This window comes from Balaenoptera musculus, chromosome 8, assembly GCF_009873245.2.
Source record: "Balaenoptera musculus isolate JJ_BM4_2016_0621 chromosome 8, mBalMus1.pri.v3, whole genome shotgun sequence".
In the NCBI taxonomy this organism is placed as follows: Eukaryota; Metazoa; Chordata; class Mammalia; order Artiodactyla; family Balaenopteridae; genus Balaenoptera; species Balaenoptera musculus.
The window spans coordinates 45745341-45766726 of record NC_045792.1 but is presented as its reverse complement, the minus strand read 5'-3'; the positions used below and the strand labels follow the sequence as shown (position 1 = coordinate 45766726).

The 21386-nt window shown below is 39.3% G+C and overlaps 1 protein-coding gene across 1 annotated transcript in view; it reads left to right on the top strand.

Annotated features, from left to right (window-relative positions):
• Positions 1-5596: 5596 nt before the first annotated feature.
• Positions 5597-21386, top strand: part of CCDC83 (coiled-coil domain containing 83) — a 48761-nt gene continuing 32971 nt past the window's right edge. Inside the window, exons 1-3 of the mRNA XM_036861172.1 lie at positions 5597-5656; positions 11725-11847; positions 17639-17723. Coding sequence (XP_036717067.1) covers positions 11753-11847; positions 17639-17723 — 180 coding nt within the window. The 5' untranslated portion in view covers positions 5597-5656; positions 11725-11752. The remainder of the gene's footprint in view (positions 5657-11724; positions 11848-17638; positions 17724-21386) is intronic.

The following is a 21386-nucleotide window of genomic DNA, read 5'->3' as shown; positions in this document are numbered from 1 at the left end:
TGAACAGCTAAGTAGATGCTGGTGCTATTGACTGAATATGGACACAGCCTCGAGGAGAAGGGGCAGGTTAGAGGGGGTAGGAGATAATGAGTTTGGGGCATGTTGTGCCTGTGATACATCTAACTGATGTTGAGTAGGCAGCTGGGTGTACAGGTTTGCAGCTGGGTCAGAGATGCATATTTGGGTCCCACCAGACCAGCCACATGGGAAATATGACCCAGAAGAGCTCCACTTTTCCCACTTTCTGGCATTCCCTCTAAAATAATATTTTAGAAGGACTATGATGGAGAACTAATATTCATTGAGAACCTACTATGTGCCAGGAATTGTACCAGGCATTTATTTAATCTTCCGAACAGCCCAGAGAGGTATGTAATATTATCTTCATTTACAGATGAGGAATTGCGGTGCAGAAAAGAGAAGTAACTTATCCAAGGTCACACAGCTGGTAAGCAGCTTCAGAAAAACTCTGGACTTACTGCAAATTTCATGTTCTTAAAGAAAATAAGCATCAACAAAGCGTCGTTCTGTATCCTATGTCTCTCATTCTCTCTAGACACCACAATGAGCAATTCCCAAAGTCAAGTGCATTCACTAGAAGGATCTTTCAATTTCAGCACCCAAAGACTTCTCTCCGCAGCGCCCTGTTGAGCTACACATCCCTCATTTGGACAGTTCTCTCTCCAAGTGGTCCCCCTGCTGGTGACCCTACTGTGTACAGCCCTAACTGAAGTCTCTCAATTTTTGTCTCGGGAGATTTGCTTTTTCTGGAAATATCTTCTAAAAGGAATCACATAATGTGGTCTTTTGCATTGGTTTTCTTAGCTAGTGTGCTGTATAAAAGGTAAAATATTTAGTGTTTTTCAACACCATATGAAGTGTAGGGAGTAACCCAAAACCTCATTATTTCTTTTCATTTAAAAATACAGCACACTACCTTGGATGTGTTAATATTGATTTATAGTCCTGAAAATGTCCCAATTATTTTCCCTTCTGCAAACAAATACTTTTTTGTAGATCTGCATTAAACTTATACATTTCTTTGGAAAGAATTGACATTCTTCAATGTTATATATTTTCTCTTCAGGCACGTATTTCCTTTCCAATGCAATATGCTAAGTCAAAAGTTTTGAGAACTTTAAAAAAATTATTATTTAGGTTTTGAACATATACTATCAGTATGTAGTTAAACCCTTTGTTCTTTTTGTGATATTTTTATATGACACATTTTCCCATAGTCTATTCTAAACCAGTGTTTCTGATAGACAGGAAAGCTACTGAATTGTGAATTAAAAATTTGGAAAAAAAAGTATGGAGGGTCTTCAAAAAATTTAAAATAGAACTACCATAGGATCCAGCAATCCCATTTCTGGGTATTTATCCAAAAGAATTGAAATCAGGATCTCAAAGAGATATCTGCACTCCTATGTCCACTGTAGTATTAGTCACAATAACCAAAATATAGAAACAACTTCAATGTCCATTGATAAATGAATGGATAAACAAAACATGGTACATTCATATAATGGAATATTATGTATCTTTAATGGAAGAAGAAAATACTACCATTTGCAACAACATGGATAAACTGGAAGACGTTATGCTAAGGGAAATATGCCAGTCACAGAAGTACAAATACTACATGATTCCACTTATATGGAATATCTAAAACAATCAAGCTCATAGGAGGCGGAAATGGGGAGCTGCTATTCAACAAAGTTTCATTTATTCCAGATGCATAAATTTTAGAGATCTGCTGTTAAATATAGTGCCTATAGCTAACAATATTGTATTATACACCTAAGATTTTGTTAAGAGGGCAGATCTCATGTGTTCTTACCACAATAATAAAAAAATCAAGGGGAAAACAATTATATAAATACAGTTCTTAAAAGGTGGAAATTATTATCTATACTCCCCTATTCTCCAGATATGAGGTAGTGTTACTCCATGAGAGAGTGGCATGGACATATATACACTACCAAATGTAAAACAGATAGCTAGTGGGAAGCAGCCGCATAGCACAGGGAGATCAGCTCGGTGCTTTGTGACCACCTAGAAGGGTGGGATAGGGAAGGTAGGAGGGAGACGCAAGAGGGAGGGGATATGGGGATGTATGTATACGCATAGCTGTTCACTTTGTTATACAGCAGAAACTAACACAACATTGTAAAGCAATTATACTCCAATAAAGATGTTAAAAAAAAATAATTCCTTTCATATGTTTGCTGGAGGCAGAGCTTCATAGACTACTTCCTGGTGTGGAGGTGGGCATCTCACCTGAGTCATAGAAGGCTCCAGAGATTAGGCAAGCTGATAACTTGAGCCAGGAAGATGAGGTTATTCTTTTTGCCAGGCGCTGCAATCTGGCAAAAGGCAGATCCTGAGACATGTTTCTTGGACCAGAAACTAGACCTAAGGGAGAGGCCCTTAGGCAGAAAAAGATTGGAACTGTGGTCAGTGGAGTTCATCCTGGAAACTGTCCCCATCCTGACTTCTCCCATCCTCCTCCACACTGTGGCCAGAGTGAACATTTGTTATCATAAGGACCCATCAGGATCTGCCCCTGCTTGCTTCTCCAGCCTCCCCTCTCGCTCCTTTCTTCTCTCTGGGACCCTGTGATCTAACCATTAGTAAATTTCTTTCAGCTCCATGAGAAACTCATCATGTTCATTTTGACCTCTAGGCCTTTGTACATGCCCATGCCTCTGTCCCAGCCCCTCGCACACCCTCCAAACTGACCCATTCCTGCTCACTGTCAAGACTCAGTTTAGACCTCACTTCCTCTAGGAATTTTTCCTTGACCCTCAAGGCTGGGCTCGGTTTTCCCTTAGCACTCTGCTTTTACCCCTGTTCCAGGGGTTATCCAGCTCTGTTGCAGTTGCTTATTCATTTGTCTGCCCCTCCCTCTTCCTAGACTGAAAGCTCCTTCAGGCAGAGACAGAATCTGTCCAACATCTGCCCTCATGAGATATCCCAAGTTAGAACTGCCCAGTCAACTTGCTCCTAAATTCCTGATGCATAGAAACCGTGAGATAATAAGTGATTATTGTTGTCTTGAATCACTAAACGTTGGGGTAATTTGTCATATAGTGATGGACAACTAACGCACTATCAAAGCCCAGCAGCTTAAGACAACCGAATCTCAGATTCTGTAGGTTAGTAATTGGTGATCTCTTGCTCCTTGTGGCATCAACTGAGATCAGCTCAGCAATACTCAGCTGATGGATGGGCTGGCTGGGAGGATCCAAGCTGGTTTCACTCACAGGCCTGGCACTTTGTGGGCTGGAAGGCAGGACTCAGTTGGTTAACCACAGAGCCTACGCTTGGTCTCTCTAGCATGGTCGTCTCCAAGTAGACTTTTTACGTGGCAGCTGGCCTCCCTCAGAGCAAGTATCCCAAAAGAACCTGGAAGAAGCTGCATGAGTTTTTATGACCTAGCCTTGGAAGTAACGTAGAGTCATTTCTGCCATATTCTTTTGGTTGAAGCAGTCATAAAGACCACTCAGATTCAAGGAGAGGAAACAGAGACTCCCATCTCTTGATGAGAGGACTTGTCAAATAACTTTAGCTATTTTTTAAATTAACTTTTAAACATATAATTTATATACAATAGAATGCACCCATTTAAAGATAATTTGATGAGTTTTAACAAATACATACACCCTGTAACCACCACTGCAATCAAGTTATAGAACATTTCCTTCATCCTAAAAGGTTCCCTCCTGCCCCCTTGTAGTCAATCCCCTCATTCCCCCCATCAGCACTAGGCAACCAGTGATCTGCTTTCAGGATTTTCTAGAATTTCATGTGATATAGTATATAATTTCTCACAGTCGGCTTTTTCACTTAGCTAAATTCTTTTGAGACTCATCATGCTGTAGTTGATGGGTCAAAACATAATCTCCTCTATGAGTTTGTCACCATGCCTGCTTAAAGGTGATGTAAACTTTTCCCCTCAAGAGAATATTTTACTTATGACTTTTTTTTTTTTGGCAGAACACCAATTTAACTGTTTCAAATTTGTCAGGAACAAAGTTTTTGGATAAGAAGTTATAGCAGGGCTTTTATATTTCTCAGAAGTAACTTTGTTGTCAGTAAAAGCTCTGATTTACTAGAAGTTTGAACTGGTTTACAAAGCCAATGGGTTAATCACTAGCTTGTGTTCCTAAAAATTATTGTGAGATTTAATATTAATACATTTAGCTGATTGCCTTATGTCTATTCGCAGAGGTAATGAAAATAGGTTTTAAAGTATAAAATGCTTAGCAACAGAACATACAAAACGAGTTCTTTGTGTTTTTGCCAAAATCAGACAACATATTTGGCTTTTTCTACCACAGAAACTCTCCTGCCTCTATTTCTGCCTCATTCAACATGGCAAGGCTAACAGAAAATCAAGGTCAAATGAGGAAACTCAGCAAATGGTTTTTATCTGGCTTCACTGTTTGACCACAAACTGGCAAACACCATAAGAAAAACTGCACAGGAGATAAATGATAGGGTAAAAGTACATTTTTGACCATGGGCCCAGGCTCTAGCAAAAGAAGCTGGCCTAAGATTTATAGAAAGTGATTTGGGAATGAATTCAAAGTACTGAAGAATCACAAAATTGTTTTTCCATTGAACAGCAACAAAAAAATCCCCATGCTTTAAAAAATTTGTGTGGTAGCTTTTTTTTTGTCCCTCTTGCATCGAACTCTATTCAATAATTTTACCCCATATCCCCACCTGTTGTTATTATTATAATTGGCACTAAAGAAATATGTAACACTAATAGAATAAAGGGCGGTTCGAATGAGGTAGGAGACATAAATGATCTCAAACTGGCTAGGTTTTGGATGACTTTTTATTGATGAGAAAACCTACCTTAACCAAAGGTAATTAATATTTTTATTCACTGCTTCAGTTCCCTTCCTTAAGTTCTTAATATGTATTAATGTAACAGCATTAATCATAAAACATATAAAATGTATTTTTTAAATCAAATTCAAGAATGCCAAACAGGAGACTTATGCAGAGAGTGGAGGCCCAAGAGAGCGCCTCATTTTTGTCTTCTGGGGACAAAAGGATGAATAATTGATTCTAACTAAGTGCTCTCAGGATGTAAGAAATTGTCTTGAGGCAGAGAATGAGAACGAACGCAGATGAGGAAAAGAGGAACGTTAGAGGTTGTAGGTGTGTGATATTTTTTGCCCCTGCATTAGGAGAGAGCTGCCAAAAGTGGAAAGGAAGGGAAAGACAAAATCTATACCGGTTTTCTTAAGGTTTAGAAGCAAAAAAGTAAAACGAGAAAGAAAACAAGCCGGATCAAGGACTTTTAAAGCTGTAAGTTACCTTACAAGCATTTAGTCCAGGAGTTTGCACTTCTGTTTGGAGTTAAAAGAACTCTTACACAAAACAAAAGTAGACAGGAGAAAAGCTGCCCTGGTGGAAGGGGCGGGTAGGGGTGGCGGGGGCGCGCTGAATCCCCGTCACGCGCACACATCCCAACATCGTAGGATGCTACGCGCTGCTTGAAAACCACAGACCAGTCCTGACGTCTCATTTTACAGTGGAAGAAACAAGTGAGCCGCTTACTGTCACAACACAGAGCCCGGACGTCAAGTCTCTACACTTCTCACCACTTCCCAGTTTGCCTCTAGAGGGAGGCAAGGTGGGCGAGCGCGTCTTGTGGAGTCAGCTGGGTGGCTTGCGGCGGTGACAGCCCCGCGGGAAGAAGGTGGAAGAGCGCGGTACCCGCTGCTAGGGAGGCAGCGCGGGACCTCGGCCTGATTGTTCCCCTTGCTGCCGCCAGGTGGCGCGCCTGGCCAGCCGCTCGAGGCTGTTTGGTGGTGGGCGGGGGAGGCCCTAGCTCGCCGGTCGCCTTGGAAACGGAGGGCGCCGCGGCGACGGCTGTGGAGTGAGTGGGCCTGGTCCGCCGGCCTACGCGAGTGCTACTTCCGGGCCCGTTGCTGTGTATCCGCACCTGGAAGCCGTCGAGGGGAGGTCAGAAGGCTGCCTAGCCTCCTTGCTCGGCCCCGACTCCTTCCAGTCTGACACTTAAGACTTTACGAGAATCTCCGTCCCACCCCACCGGCCCTGCTGCTTACTCCGCCGCAAAATGGTCCTGGGGTGCCAACCTTCTGGGGCCCCACGCCGGACGAATTTCTGGGCGGTTAGGAGCCGCTGAGAAGGATTCTCATAGGCTGACCCCTCCTTTTCACCCAGGAGACACAGAAGGAGGAAGAACTTTTGATCTGATCGGAATATTAACACATCTCTTTTTCCGCCTTGCAACAGAACCCTTGGATACATTGTTATTTGCCTTTCTAGATTTTCAGATCTGAATTTGATTCAGGTTTGCCCTCACAGTCTCTAGCACACAGTAGATGCTCAGTAAACTAATGCCTTCCATTTGTATGGGGCTTTATCACTTGACAATTTACCCAAAGCATTAGAGCCTCATTAATAACTCCGACAGGAAGTAGGAAAGATGGACGAGAAACTGAGGGTCAGAGGGGGTTAGAGACCTGTCCGTGGTTATAAAACTCACCGGTGGAGGAGCTAGGTCTAGACTCATCTTCTTAGTGCGCTTCTCACTGAATTCCCAGCCTAGTGAATGCCTTTAGAATGAGTACCCCGCAAACCCTCGAACCCTTCTCCGTACCAGCACAGAACCCCTCCCACTGCAGGTACCTTATAAGTGCTCCGTGTGGGCTTGATGGCCTTTCACCCTCACCCACCCAATCCATAGGCTGGTTTCGGGTTTTTGCCCTGGCTGCTGGCAGCATCCTTCTAAACAGGACACTTGGTTTCTTTCTTTTATTAATTTGCCAGATTTGTATAGCGGCTTATTTGTTTTCTCATTCCCCTTCTTACCCCATCATTCTCTGCTGGGCGGAGAGACTTGAGGAAACGGTTGGGAGGTGGGAGAAGATGTCCCATCTGAGGGGGAAGAAAAGGTTTCTGTGAAGGCAGAGAAGGAAAATAATAAGACTGGGTGTTTATCAGTGTGTGTAATAATTGCTCATGGATTTCCTTTCCACCAGCCCCAAGACCCAGCCCCAGCTGGTCGTCTTTATTCACCGCTGCTCTTTGAAGGAGAGAAGGCTTTTTGTTCTCCTCCACCATCAGAGTGTAAAAGTACTGCATGTATTTCCATTATCCTTACAATATTCTCTTCACAGTTATGTTTCTTTTCTTTTTTAACACTTCTAAAATTGAAGGACAGTAGGAGTTGAAAAAAATGTAGTTCCGGTTGCTAGAAAAGTTAGTATAATATACTGCATTTCCAACTATTTGTTATAAGCAATTCTGGATCAAAAGACACCAATTTTTAAGCTAAGAATCCAATATAATTTGAGATCTGTAGTTCAAAAATGTGCCACTAACCAAAGGATTTGTATTGGTAAAGAAAATACATGCTAATGTAATGCACATTGTCAGTCGTGCAAGTGAAAGTTGAAAATGTCATCCATCTAGATATTTTTAAATACCTTGATTTGAATGTAGAGTTATTTAACATATCTCCAAACTGGCTCTATCTTACATTTTAAAGCTGTTTGGGGCCATATATACATAATCTATACAAAAAGAGATGGATCTGAAATTTTGTAAAACTAACTGTTAGGTGATATCACTACTAAGAGGCTTTAAATGCATTCAGGTTTTTTTTGGTTTTTGTTTTTGTTTCTTTTAACATGTGCTGGAGAGCATTTCTAAAATGTTTTCAATTGTATTGAAAATGTGTTCTAGCCGATTTGAGAATTTGATTTTAAAAGTTATTTTACTTTCCAAATTCAGGGTATATACAACGTTATGTGCAAATAAATAGGGCCACTAGGAAAGAAAGTAAGCATGCACTATTTGCCAGTCAGTCATTCACATCAGACGTTTATTGAACGTCTAGTTTGTGCCCATGGGAGATGCTGGCCTATGTGCCAACATCTGTGTTTGAATTCCCAAAGATATGAGTTGCTGAAGTAGTTACTATTCAGTATTTAAGGAGTTATGTTTTGTTGAAGATGAGTGTCTTGATAGTTAGATGTGTGCCTTTTAAGTTAGACTGCTCTTTAACAAAGGCTCTTGGAAGTACTGCATTATTATTGTTGTCGTTGTTAGATTTACATAATGTTATAGCTTGTTAATGGCAAAGCCTTGACTAGACTTTAATACTTCCGGCACCCATATAGAGACCTTTTAACTAAATCATGCTGTCAACCCCTGATGGAATCTTATTCAGAACTTTTGTCATTACTAATGCTATTAAGTAAACATCTTCCATTGTAATCTACATTTATATAAAACATTAGCTAACAAACATCAGGATCCATTTCAAACGTCTGGAAAGGTATTAGGGCAGAACTGCCATCCCTCCCAGCCTCCACAAAATTTGAAAGGAGTCATTAGGAGGCTTCTGGATATTCATGGCTCCACAAAGTCATGAAAAAAATCATTAGGAGCTTTCTAGGTATTGAGCCAGGATCCTGAGACTGTGCAGGAAGGGACACACTCCTTGTTTTTTGGGTAATTTTGCAAAGTCAAGTAAAGCCTTATGGGATAACAGCTCATTTGAAGAAGATGGCTACTATATGTCCCTTTTTACTAAACAGACTTCTTACTTTTCACTGAGAAGCATTTGGGGAATATTTTTTGAAACATTTTCTGACAGAAAATGATTATGAAATAGTCTCTGGAAAGACTGGATACCTGAGTCCTTCAAACCCACCCTCCTCACCTGCCCTCACTATATAGTGTGTGTTATTGATGCCCAAACAGAGCTGGGAGAGGAAAAACAGACACGCACAAAAGGTCATGCCTTGGGCGAAGATCTCTCTAGCATTCATTACTTGTATGGTTTTCTCAAGCCTTTTAAAGTTGCTCTTTTTTTTTTAGGTTCTGCTGGAGTATGCTTCTTTCTTCCTATCAGTCTGAGTAGAGATCTCACCTCTCCTACATTTTATAACCAAGGGCCAGGAAAATTGCCACACAGAGAACAGGTACTAAATAGATGTTTGAAATTACTGACAAAGCCGATTAGGTGTCTGTCAGGAATTATTTTAAGTGAAATCTTCCTGGAAGATAATTATGTGACTATTTTTCTAGAATTCTCACCTTTTACTGAGATAGAAATTCGGGACTTCCCTGGAAATCCAGTGGTTAAGACTTCGCCTTCCACTGCAGAGGGTGAGGGTTCAATCCCTGGTTGGGGAGCTAAGATCCCACATGCCTCAGGGCCAGAAAACCAAAACAGAAAACAGAAGCAATATTGTAACAAATTCAATAAAGACTTTAAAAAAATGGTCCACATCAAAAAAAAAAAAAAAGATATGCTGAGATAGAAATCCTCTAGGTGGTCAGGAACTGTAAATCCTTGTAAATGTTTATTAAAATCCCCGTTGTTTGTAGTACATTATCTAATGCAAAAGTACATTTTGAGGTAATGTCATTAGCTCATTGCAAAAAGGCAGCTATTAAGCAGGCAATCCAATTGGCTTACTAATTTTCTGTAAAGTGCATGAAACAATGAATCTTAATATAGTTTATGCACAAATCATTTGTGCTTAATGGATCTACATTTTCACTCATATTTTATTAAAAACCTTTGCCGTGAGCTTCAGTTAGGTAACTAATTGTACATTGGTCAGAGAGTTGAAAACATTAGAGCCAGGTAACTGAAGTAATTGAGCAAGATGAGATCATTTTTCCTCCAGCACCAGATGGGTACCATAGGTGGGAACCGTAACTCTTGATCTCTTCCATATGACTCAGAAAGAAAATTAGAAATTAATGTTGTTTTAGCTTTTAAATAAAATATTTTATAGTAAAAGTTTTTGTTAAATACTGTTATTATAAAATGAAACACTTGACAGCATGCTATGTTTTTGTGCAACAGTCAAGTTAAACATTCTAATTCTAAAATAGAAAATAATATAAAAATTCAATTCTGCATCTGAAACAAAAGAAAGCAAATTTTTTTCCTAGCTGATAAGTTTCTGTGACCTGTGATGGTATAATGAAACATTTTGGTATGCAGCTTATAGAATTATTCTCAACACTTTCATATCTGAGAAGATATCACTTAATATATTACCGTGTCTTAATATATTAAATCTTTTTGATGTGTCACCTTTGTGATTTTCAGTTAAAAAGTACTGTAATATATTTGCATGCATGAATACTAGAATCTATTAGGATGCAGAGGTGAACATGCTTGGCTAGAAAAGAAAAGTCTCAGCCACAAAGACTGAGCCTTGCTGGAGGTCTGGTTATGTAAGCAGCATGTCTGCAGGGGAAAAGTATGTTTTCATTTCAGAGAGTTTCTCCACTATGGATCTGAATGACCTATGTAGACTGCCTATTCAGTGATCCAAATCAATGATGAAGGCTGACAGTAGCAAACCACATGGATTAGTCCTTACCCCTCTCATCATACTTGGCAGCAGGCAGACATCCTCTGCTTTAGTTACCTGAAATTTAAAGAAGCATAATCTGGAGCCATAACTCAAGGGGCAGAATACTTATTAAGCTCTTTCTATATGTCAGACACTATGCTAGGTGCTTTAAATATTAACTTATTTAATCCTTACTACAGCGTTTAGAGTAAGATTTTTGTTCTCACTTTAGGAATGATGGAACTGAAGCTCAAAAAGATTCAGTAGCCTACTCAAGGTCACACAGGTAAAAGATGGTGGATCTAGGATTAAAATATGTCTGCCTGATTCATCCACCTGTTCATTCATTCATTTGACAAGGACTGCATCTACTGTGCTAGGTGGGGAAAGACAGTAATGCACAAGAATTACACCATCCCTACCCTCATGGAGTTTCCAGCCATTTTAACAAATAATTACAAAGGTTATGTTCTTTCTACCACACCCAACTACTAACACACTGATTGAGGGTTAGGCACTTATTTTCTTGAGATTGATAAAAATCAAAAGATAAAAATCTGTCAAGGAAGACTATGATCTTAAAAGATGTGCATTAGTATCCATACCAAATCCACAAAGTTATTTCTGCTTACCATAAAAATCTAAGAACCTTGGGCCTGATTTTCTCATTTAAAAAATATTAGTTTTGATAGTTTTTATTATTAGTTACAAAAGCAATTAATAGCTGACGAACAGTTACTGTTAATGATAACACATTATTATTATCATTCTTCTTCTTGTTTTGCATTTGTAACCCTCTTAACCATTTCAAAAACACTTTAATGTGTCTGTCCTTTTATTTGTTCTTTATAACAATCCTGCCACACCTACTTCTTTTGGATCCCAGTTCTAATTCTTTTGGAGCCTAGTCTCTTGGTGCTCATAGAAAGTTGTGCTTTTATTTTGTCTTACTTTTTAAAAACTAAAAGACATATATCAAGCTGCTGTTACATGTGGTGCACTCTACCAAACATTGTGGAGACATTAAATGTTTGAAAAAGTTTAGCCCTTGCTCTTAAAGAAGCTTGACAGGGGCAACAGTTGTTGATGGATAATATAAGAGAGTGAGTCTCAGACAGTTTTGGGTGGGGGAATGCTGCACCTGGGCTAAGCATGGAACTCACCAGACTCAAGAATCCAGTTGATTGATGAGGTCCCAGCATTGTGGTAGATGTTAGCTCTGGGGACGTGGAAGCAATCTGGATGGAAGAGCCAGTTTTAAATTAAGTCCCAGCAGTGCTTTATCTTGTAAACACAAGCAGAGGGACAAAGAATTTATTTATTCTTCCTATGTCTCTTTTTTAAACAGGTATTCTTCTTTCTAGCTAAGCAACACAATGGAAAACACGTCGAAAACAAATAAAAAGGATATTCAAGATGGACCGCCAAAAGAAGTCAAATTGCCTATCGGTGAAGCACTTCTCGACTATCAGTAAGCTTAGATTACGAAATCCCAAAGTTCCCATACATAAGTGGCAATCATTGCTGCTAAGACTCATATGAATCCAATGGAAAATGAAGTGCTCAAAAGGTATCAAAGAAGCTGGACTGGAGGTGGATTGGAGACATAATTGCACTCATGCTATGTGCATATTTTTTAAAGTTTTTGCACGTTGACTATAACACAAGCCAAGCAGTAGCTATGAAACAGCATTCATAAATGGGTTTTGGCTCCCTCCCTCCCTTCATTGTATTATTGGTCACTCCTCCACATATACACAGCAGCTTGCAGGCTTACCTCTTCAAATACAGCATAGAATAGTTAGTGTACATTTATAGAAGAGTAAAAGAGGACATTTCTTTATTTTTTTATTTCTAGACATTCAATTTGCATTATCCCCAAATGCCTGTAGATCAAATCCAAGTGATTAGAGATAATTGTTTTTAATAAGAATATTTCTTAATGTCTCTGTCCCAGGAGATGGAGACAAAAGTAGGGGTGATACATATCCTGTATTTATGTTTTATCCAACTAATGGAGAGGAAGCCCCTTGAGAGCTTTTGAACCTCAACTTTGGGCCCAGGGTAGGTGTTTTAATGTGTAATGCTTAGGGAGTGAGTGAATAAGTGTCAATCTTTTTTCAAATAAGAATGTACTTCATGCATATTGAACAAGTATTTGAATGTTTACCAAATACAAGGCAAGTGCTGGGCACTGGAGGACACAGTGAACAGGGCCACATGGTCCCTGCCCTAATGAAGCATGGGAGATGGACATTAAATACCTAGTCCAGTCTTTTTTAAAAATTACACAACTCTAAACAAGATTCTATGAAAGAAAAGTGTAGGGTGCTGGGTAATGGTATAACTGAAGGACTTGAAATAGATCAGGAAAAGCTTGTTTGAGGAAGCGATGTTGAGCTAATCTCTGAAAGAGGAACACGTGTTAAGGAGACATAGAGTGATGGACAGAAGATTTATGGAAAAGAGGCTGGGGTGAGGAAGAGCTTATCACAGTCTAGGAAGTGAGAAACGGCACAGTGAGGGAGAGAGGGCAGAGCAGACTCTAGGGGTTTAGGCAAGGGTCAGATAAGCAGACCCCTGTGGAACACTTGGGCTTTGGAAATGGGACGCCATTTATTGGAGGGCAACAAGGTTGAGAGTCAGGAGTCCACGCTGCTGGTGACTAGGCCTTTGTTTAAGAGAATTGTTTTTAACAACATTCAGGGAAAATCCATCTCCTTCTTGCAAGACTCCAAATCTATTCATATGTTCTTTTTAGAAGATAGTGAGTGAAAGGGTCAGAACACTGAGAGAGAAAAATCCACGGAAAGGGACTTTTAATGAAGTTCCCTTTATTTTCTAGATAACAATTAAGTGATGACCAGATTGTACCTGCACTCATTTCTCAGCATAACTGAAAACTTTGCTCATCTTTTCTTAGCAGAGGTGGACGAAAAGTCCAGCTCTGTGATTACAGTCTGGTCTCTAATCTGCTGCCACGGCTCACAGTGATGACATCCAATTACAGCTCCTTCTCTGTCTTCTGGGTCAACCAGAGGGCAGTCTTTCTCCTCTTTAACAGAGGTCTACAAAGAGGCACACGTTTAAAAATTCTCATGATCTAGTGAGAGACACAAGTTGAACATTCCCATGCTTTTGTTCTCTTTCCTTTGTTAAAACTAAATAAATAATCTCATGGGCTGGAATAGCCTAGGCCTTACTGTGCTCTTCTGGTGACGCTTTACTCATTCTGTGTGTTCCAAGGTGACAGGACTTTTGTCACATGACAAATAGCCAGGACACCTCCCTCCACCACCTGAGGAAGGATTATCCAAGGGTGCCCTGGCAGCATCTTATATTTTCTCTTATACAATCTCAGCTCCTGACAAAGAGCTGAGGGCACACAGTAGGTAGTCAATTCCAAACAGTTAACTTTAAAAAAAATCTATCTCAAGAAAATAAAGTCATGAACCTATATGGTTGTTTGCGAAAAGCTGAGACTGCCAATGTTGAACCTATAAAGTGATCACCTCTTAGTCTCCCCCACCCCTTACCCTCCGGGATTACGCTCCAAGACTCCCAGTGGATGCCTGAAATCACAGATAGTACCGAACCCTATATATACTATGTCTTTTCCTGTACATATATACCTATGATAAAGTTTAATTTATAAATTAGGTACAGCAAGAGATTAACAATAATAAGTAATAATACAATAGAACAATTATAACAATATACTGTATTAAAAGTTATGTGAATGTGGTCTTTCTCTCCCACTCTCAAAATATCTTATTACATAATGCTAAATCTATAAAGTGATCATCTCTGGGTAATGGTGGTTTTTATTTTTTCCTTTATACTTATTCCCCCCAAACCCAGTTTTCTACAATGAGTATGGACATAGATATAGAAATAGGTGTGGATATAGTTGTGGGTTTAAAAAGTAGATAAAATTATAGATTCTTTTTTGGAATCCAAATTTGTTTTCTTTCTCAGAATTTTCAATGAAATTGCATGGAAGAAGGAAGTTGACACATTACTATGTTGACGCAAATACTCAATAAACAACCTGTAATAAAAATAGAAAAGAGTTTTATTCAAGCCAAACTGAGGACTATAGCCCAGGAGACACAGATTCAAGAAGCACTTGAATTGTGTTCCACTGACTATGAAATGGGGAAGCTAATATGGGCAAAAAACCACAGTTACACATTGTTTGTCAAGAATTAGGATTGGAGCGGGCAAGAAGTAAGGGTGCTTGTTAAGCAAGGATTGGTTGGGGTCCAAAATCATCACATAGTTACAAGGGGAGACCTTGAGACCATAAGGTTGCAGCTGGCAGCGGCTGGCAGATATTGTTTTGAAAATGTCTGGTGGTGTCTTTGAGTTTGATACAGTTCAGAAAATTCAGGTTGTCAGTGATGCAGGAATGTATGTGAAACCACATCCACAGTGACCACCCAACTCCGTCTTGAATGCCTGAACCACGGTTACTCCATTTTGATTTTTAGATGCGTTCTTTTCTGTCATGGTTAAAGCAGATGTACAATGCATGTTTGACAGGCCACAGGCTGTTCTAGTTAGCATAAAGTTCAAGCCAAATCATGTATAAGCCAGGATGACTTCCCCATACCTCAATATGTGAACATTTCTTCCATCAACTAACATTTTAATAAGGAGGGAAGGGGCAAGGTGACACATTGCATTACTATTAATTTCATATCGCTGTTCTTTAGAACAGTGTGACACCCCTTTCAAAGCACTTTATTGTATATTACCTCATTGGTTTATCATCCCATTTGCGTCAGCATTTAATGTGACGTGTGGGTTACTAGGGCACTGAATAGATAAGGGAGATGTGAAAAGGAAAAATTATATGGAGAACAAAGAGCCTCGAATCCCCACAGTGGCTAATGGTGTGGAGCTCTGAGGCTCAGCTTCATCTGCTTCCGGGTAAATCCATCTCTGAGGCCTGAGGAGGCTGAAGTGAATTCCAAGGGGAGGCTAGGTGAAGTTACACCTGCAACTACCATATGCTCCAGAGGGGGCCTGATGAAGCAGCCAAAACCTTTAGGGCCTCTCAGAATCCACCCCACCCCCAGGTTTGCTGATGCCACTCAGACCTTTCTGAACTGCTCCCTGCAGAAGAAACACAAGACAAAGCCATAGGTTGCTTGCTTCTAACTTCTCAGAGGGGAAAGGGTGGCGGGCTGAGTGTAGGGTTGCCAGACCTAGCAAATAAAAATACAGGATGCCCAATTTAATTTGAATTTTGGACAAACAACAAGTGATTTTTTAGTATAAGTGTGTCCCCTGCAGAGGCTGGGCCTGAGACTGGATGCAGTCTCCAGCCCGGTCTTTGCACACGTGGTCATCCATCACCAAGGCAGGCTCTCGGCTGAAGCCAGGGAGTCAGTCTGTGAACCAGCCCGTTCAAAGATTCAGTTTCAACCAGTGGAGACCACACACTTGTGATTCATTTATCTGCTTCCCCCAACCCATGCAGAAAATTAGGATCACCGTATTTATAATTACAGAAATTATGTAAGTAATTAGCATGCATCTGCATAGGCTCTTTTCAGATAATTTTCATTTATAACATTTTTATTTTTCCCCTTAAAACTGGGAGGTAGGGAAGGCATTCCTTCAAATCTGTACACATCTAAGCTTTATTCAGGTAAGAAATAAAAGATGGTTTATCCTTACCTGTAGTCTTACTTCTTACCGTTGTTGGAGACCACCCTATCTTTAGAGGTCCCTTCCATTTACTAGCCATCTCATACCTGGTCATTTCCCCCACAGCATTTATCACAGTGTGTAAGTAATATTTTCATGTGTTTTTTTCTTTAATGGTTAGTAAAACGTAAGCTTTTTGAGGGCAAGGGCCATGAAGATCTTGTTTGTCATTATCTCTAAACTGCCTAAAACAATGCTGGGCACATAGCAGCCGCTCGTTAGACCTGTGTTGTGTGTCTGATGTGTGAAAGGGAACTTGGATCAACTGCAGAATTTTGGAACCAAGAAGGAACCACGGAGCTCATCTCCTTTAATTCTCTTAGTTACAGAAGAATAAACCAAGGCCTAGAACGGTTGAGTCCTTAGGTGGAGAGCCAGGCCTAAAACCCAAGTTTCATAGTATCCAAACAGAGCTTTTTGCCACTAAAGAACTTGCTCACTTTTTTTTCATGTTCTGTTTTTTTCTTCATTTGGAAAGAAGGAGCTTTATTTTTCTCTCTACTAAGTTTACAATATCACGAATATAAATATTTTGGGGGAAGGACTGAGGATGTAAGATTCAAATTCAACTGAAATTTGCTAAGCACTTACTCTATAGTAGAAACATTCACATATGATTTCTTATTTTAATCCTTATACAAATATGTAGAGCTGGGTATTGTTATCTCTCCCTTGATGGCTTGGAAATTGAGGTTCAGAGAATTGACTTGTCTGAGGTCATGTAAGGTAAGAAGTGATAGGGACAAGACTGAAAACCAGAGTTTCTCATTCTTTAACCACTCCTCTGTTCACTGTACCACAGAAGTGCTACATTTTTGTTTTGTTTTTTAAATTGAGGCAAGGGGTTTACATGGAGCTATTTCTCTTCCTTTATTTTGGTCTCAGATTTAAAGTTGTAAGATTTATTAGGTAATAGAGATACACTTAACACTTCAAACAGCTATCAAGTGCCTATACCAAAGTCTTTCTGTACTTTTCTATCTCTCTTTCATACCTAACAGACATTCAACAAATACTTGTTGGGTGTTAAAGAAATGTATTTGTGTCAAGAAAGAAGCTTTGAAAAAAAAAAAAGAAAGAAAGGAGCTTTTACTATTTATAGAAGAGATGGTATACTAATGAACTTGAACCAGTAGGTCAGCCTGGTTTACCTTACTGTTTCAAGAAGCTGTGCTTGCCCCTGTAAATTCTTTGTTTTGTCATTTTTGTATGAATGTTTTTGGAATTCTAGAAAACATGTTTTCTGGATGCCCTTTCCCTTTAAGCTGAATTATTTATAATGAGAAAGTATAAAAATTATAACTATGAAATACAAATGGGGATTGATTTTTTTAAAACTTGAAGTTATCTCTCTAATACATATTTTAGTGAGTAAAATATACTCAGAAACACAAAATCACTTAAGATTCTTATCCCTAAATGGGTCTTTATAATATGTTTAATACTTTATTTCAATTCAAATTAATTTAGATTAATTTTTAAATTTTATCTCATTAGTTTTTCCTAAGGCAAATAATCGTAATACAGCCTGTCTTTGTTATCAGCTGTCAAATAAAGGAAAATGCAGTAGAACGATTCATGGCTCAAATAAAGAAAATTAGAGAAAAGAACCAAAAGTATCATGAAAGAGTGAGTATAAAATTTAAAGCCAGTATCTAGTCATTAAACATTTACACAAATGCTTTAAAAAATTGTGAGTTATGACGAAATGAACTCTAGGAAATTATCTTCTTTAGCGCTTGGAGTTGATAAATTTACACTATATTTAAATATTTTTGTACATGGGAGACGAGAATACTGCTGTTTTTATTATATTAATTATAATGTTAAAGGAAGTCAGCTTGAATTGTGTTATTTAGATCATGCGGACACTGAATCTTATGTTGAAAATTTTAAAGCTCTGCAACCACATTTATCTTTTAATTTCTTATTTAACTGAACTATAAAACATTGGTTCTCTATTTTAAATTTCTGTATCTGTTTTCCTTTAGATTTTCAAAGTGTGTGCATATGTAAATATTATCTGAAAAGTACAATTTCGGTTGTTAAAATGACTAATTTATTGTTTAAGTGATTTATTTTTATGAAATTAGAATAAAACGACTATCAAAGGGGTGCTGTATATGACTGTCAGGACCAACAGAAATAAAGTTGGGAAGCAGTAAATGATAACGCACACAACTTAGCCCTTAAGGGGTCTCATGAGTGAGGAAATACTGAGGGTGTCTGCTATTAAAACATTTATTTTATATGTACCCTGAAATTTCCACACCTGTTTTGTCTTTTGTCTAAAAAGACTATCCACAAATTTTAACAGAATTTGGGTCAGAGATCTAAATTTGCATCCTGACTGTACAACTTAACTGCTGATGTCATTTTGGCCAAACTGGTGTAAGCCTCAGTTTCCCCCTTGTAAAATGAGGATTCCTGTCTTCCTTATAGGGTGAATTTGTTCATTTGTTCAGCAAATATGTATTGGGCAAGACAAGCCCTGGTGGTGATATAACTGTGACCCTGACATTGTCATGATTCTGAAGAATCAGTCACTTGCAATAGGACCTAAGAAACTGAAGTCTGTGGATGAGAGTGGAAAGGGGAAGTCTGGCTTAGGCACTTGGAGGCAGGTTCCACATGATGTGATTCCAGAGCACGTGAGAGTGAGCCGCCATCAAGGGGCCAATGCACATCCCCTAGTGGTCAGCATGGGAACTCCCAGGCCAGCTTTGGGATTTCCATTTGGTTGTGGAAAGGACAACAGACCAGGACTGAGGAATCACTTTCCCATAACCCATCAGCTGGAGCCAGAAACAAAGTTCTTGTTTCCATGAGGATTAGCTCAAGAATGCGATAGGTCTAAGTCTGCTCTTGGAGTCATTAGTGGACTCAGCAGTGAGGAGCATGGTAATGCAGACTCTAGCTCAACTGTATGTATCTATTTATTTCCATTTATGCTGCTATTGCCACAGTTTAAGCCACCATCATCTCTTACCCATCCTTCCTCTAACCAGTACATTTTCCACAGTGCAACCAGAATTACCCTTGGAATACGGTAAACTTTTCAGTGCTTAAAACCCTGCAGTGGCTTCCTACTGCACAGAAAGTAAAATCCATAGTCCTTCCTAAAGTCTTCAAGGCCCTGCAAAAGCTGACCTCTGCTCACCTCTCCAATCTTGTCTCCAGCCGCCCCACCCTTTGCTTACCCCTGCTTCTTTTAAATATTAGAAAACCCAATCTTTTTCTTACTATGGTACCTTTACAACAAAAAGGCTGTTTCCTCTTCCCGAAATGCTCTTCTCTTGGCTAGCTCCTTTTCATTCCCCCCATCTGAGCTAGGATGTTGTGTAAAAAATATTTCTCCATTATTCAGTTGAAAGCCCTTTAGGCAGCAGCAATCCAGTCTTATCTTTGTTTCTCCAGAAAGGCCCAGCATGAGTATATGTTCAATAAATATTTGTTGAGTTGATTCACACAAACACCAGTGGGAGGAAAAAAATTTGAGGTCACAGATATTTAAATTGCTAAGCTAAACATGACTCATTAGCAAGATATATTTTTCTCTTCAGTTATGTCGAAATCAGAAATGCCCCTCTTCCTTCCTACCCATCATCTCTTCCTATGTGTTTAGTTCTGTTTAGATGATCACCTCACTTATTATCTTTCTTTCTCTGTTTGCATTCATTGCTCCACTACATCATTAGGTATTTCATAGTTCAGTGTGTCCACATCCTTACTTCCCAACACATACTTTCACTCCTGCTATTCCCCTACAACCGCTCTAGCAAAAGTTGTTAATGACCAGTTAGCCAGGTTCAATGGACTCTTTGTAGTCCTTTCTTTACCCCTCACTCCTTCAGCAGTCACTCCGGTCATCTTGAAACTCTTTTTCCTTTGGGTTCCAGGATATCACTCTTAAATTTCCTTCTACTTCTCTGACCATTTCTTCTTGGTTTTCATTGTTTTTTTTCCTAGAACCACCCTTTAATTAGGGTATTTATCAAGGTTCTGATCTCAATCCTCCTCTTTCACTCTAAGCTCTCTCTGGATCATCTTATTTAACATCATGGCTTCAAATGCCATCTTCATGGTGATACTTCTCATATGTATATGTGACAGAATTCATAATCCTATTGAAAGGGTTCCCGACCCAATTCCAACTTGTATGTGTGGAGGCTTCCTCTCACCAGCAAGCGAATCTCAGACACAAACAGGGTGTCTGAGAGTTCAGCTCAATTCTGACACTACCTACCAGGAGATAGAATCGGATTCCACAGGTAAAGGGCTCAGTCCCACAAGACTACCCTCCACTTCAGACGCCAGCTGCAAGTCCAGGTTGTTATTTGTGCTTCTGACCGACTGGCTATAAATCAGAGGCTTGCACAACCCCCTCCTCAGGTTCAATTAATTTGCTAGAATGGCTCACAGAACTCAGGAAAACCCATTTACTCACTAGATTACTGATTTATCATAAAAAGGATATTAAAGGATATGAATCAAAATCAACAGCCAGATGAAGAGATACATAGAGCAAAGTCCTGAACAAAGGAGCTTCTGTCCTTATGAAGCTTGGGGCCTAGCACAGTGGCACATGGAAGCTCTCTCAAAAAGGACCAAAAGACGCTCCTTTTTCCGGTTTTAATGGAGGCTTCATTACATAATCATGATTGACTAAATCATTGGCCAATAGCGGCTGATTCAACCTCAAGTCCCTCTCCCTTCTCCGGAAATCAGGGGGAGGGAATGGAAGTTCCCACCCTCTAATAACTTGGTTGGTTCTCCTGGCAACCAGGCCCCTTCCCTCTCTCCTCACCTGTGGGATTCAAAAGTCACTTTCATTAATATAAACCCAATTGTGATGGCAGAAATTCCAAGGGTTTTGGGCACTGTGGACCAGGAACTATGGGTGAAAACCAAATATAGCTAAGAAATATGTTTTAGTCATCTGAATGACCAAATAAATATATTTTTATAGATTACAATATCACAACTATACACTAAAAAAAAAAAAAAAATGTAAAAACTGGTGAAATTCAAATAAAGTCTCTAGTTCAGTTAATAACATTGTACCAATGTCAATTTCCTGGTTTTGATACTGTGCTATCATTAGATAAGATGTTATCATTGGGGAAAGCTGGGTGAATAGTAGATGGGAACTGTGTGTCCTATTTTGGCAACTTCTATTCTTGTTCTTGTGAGTCTTAAAAAGTTTTAAAAAAAGGCCATGAGATGGTCTTATAAAACAAAACAAAATTAATCCTTTCTTTGTAGCTTAATTACTAAATTTCCTTTCTTCTA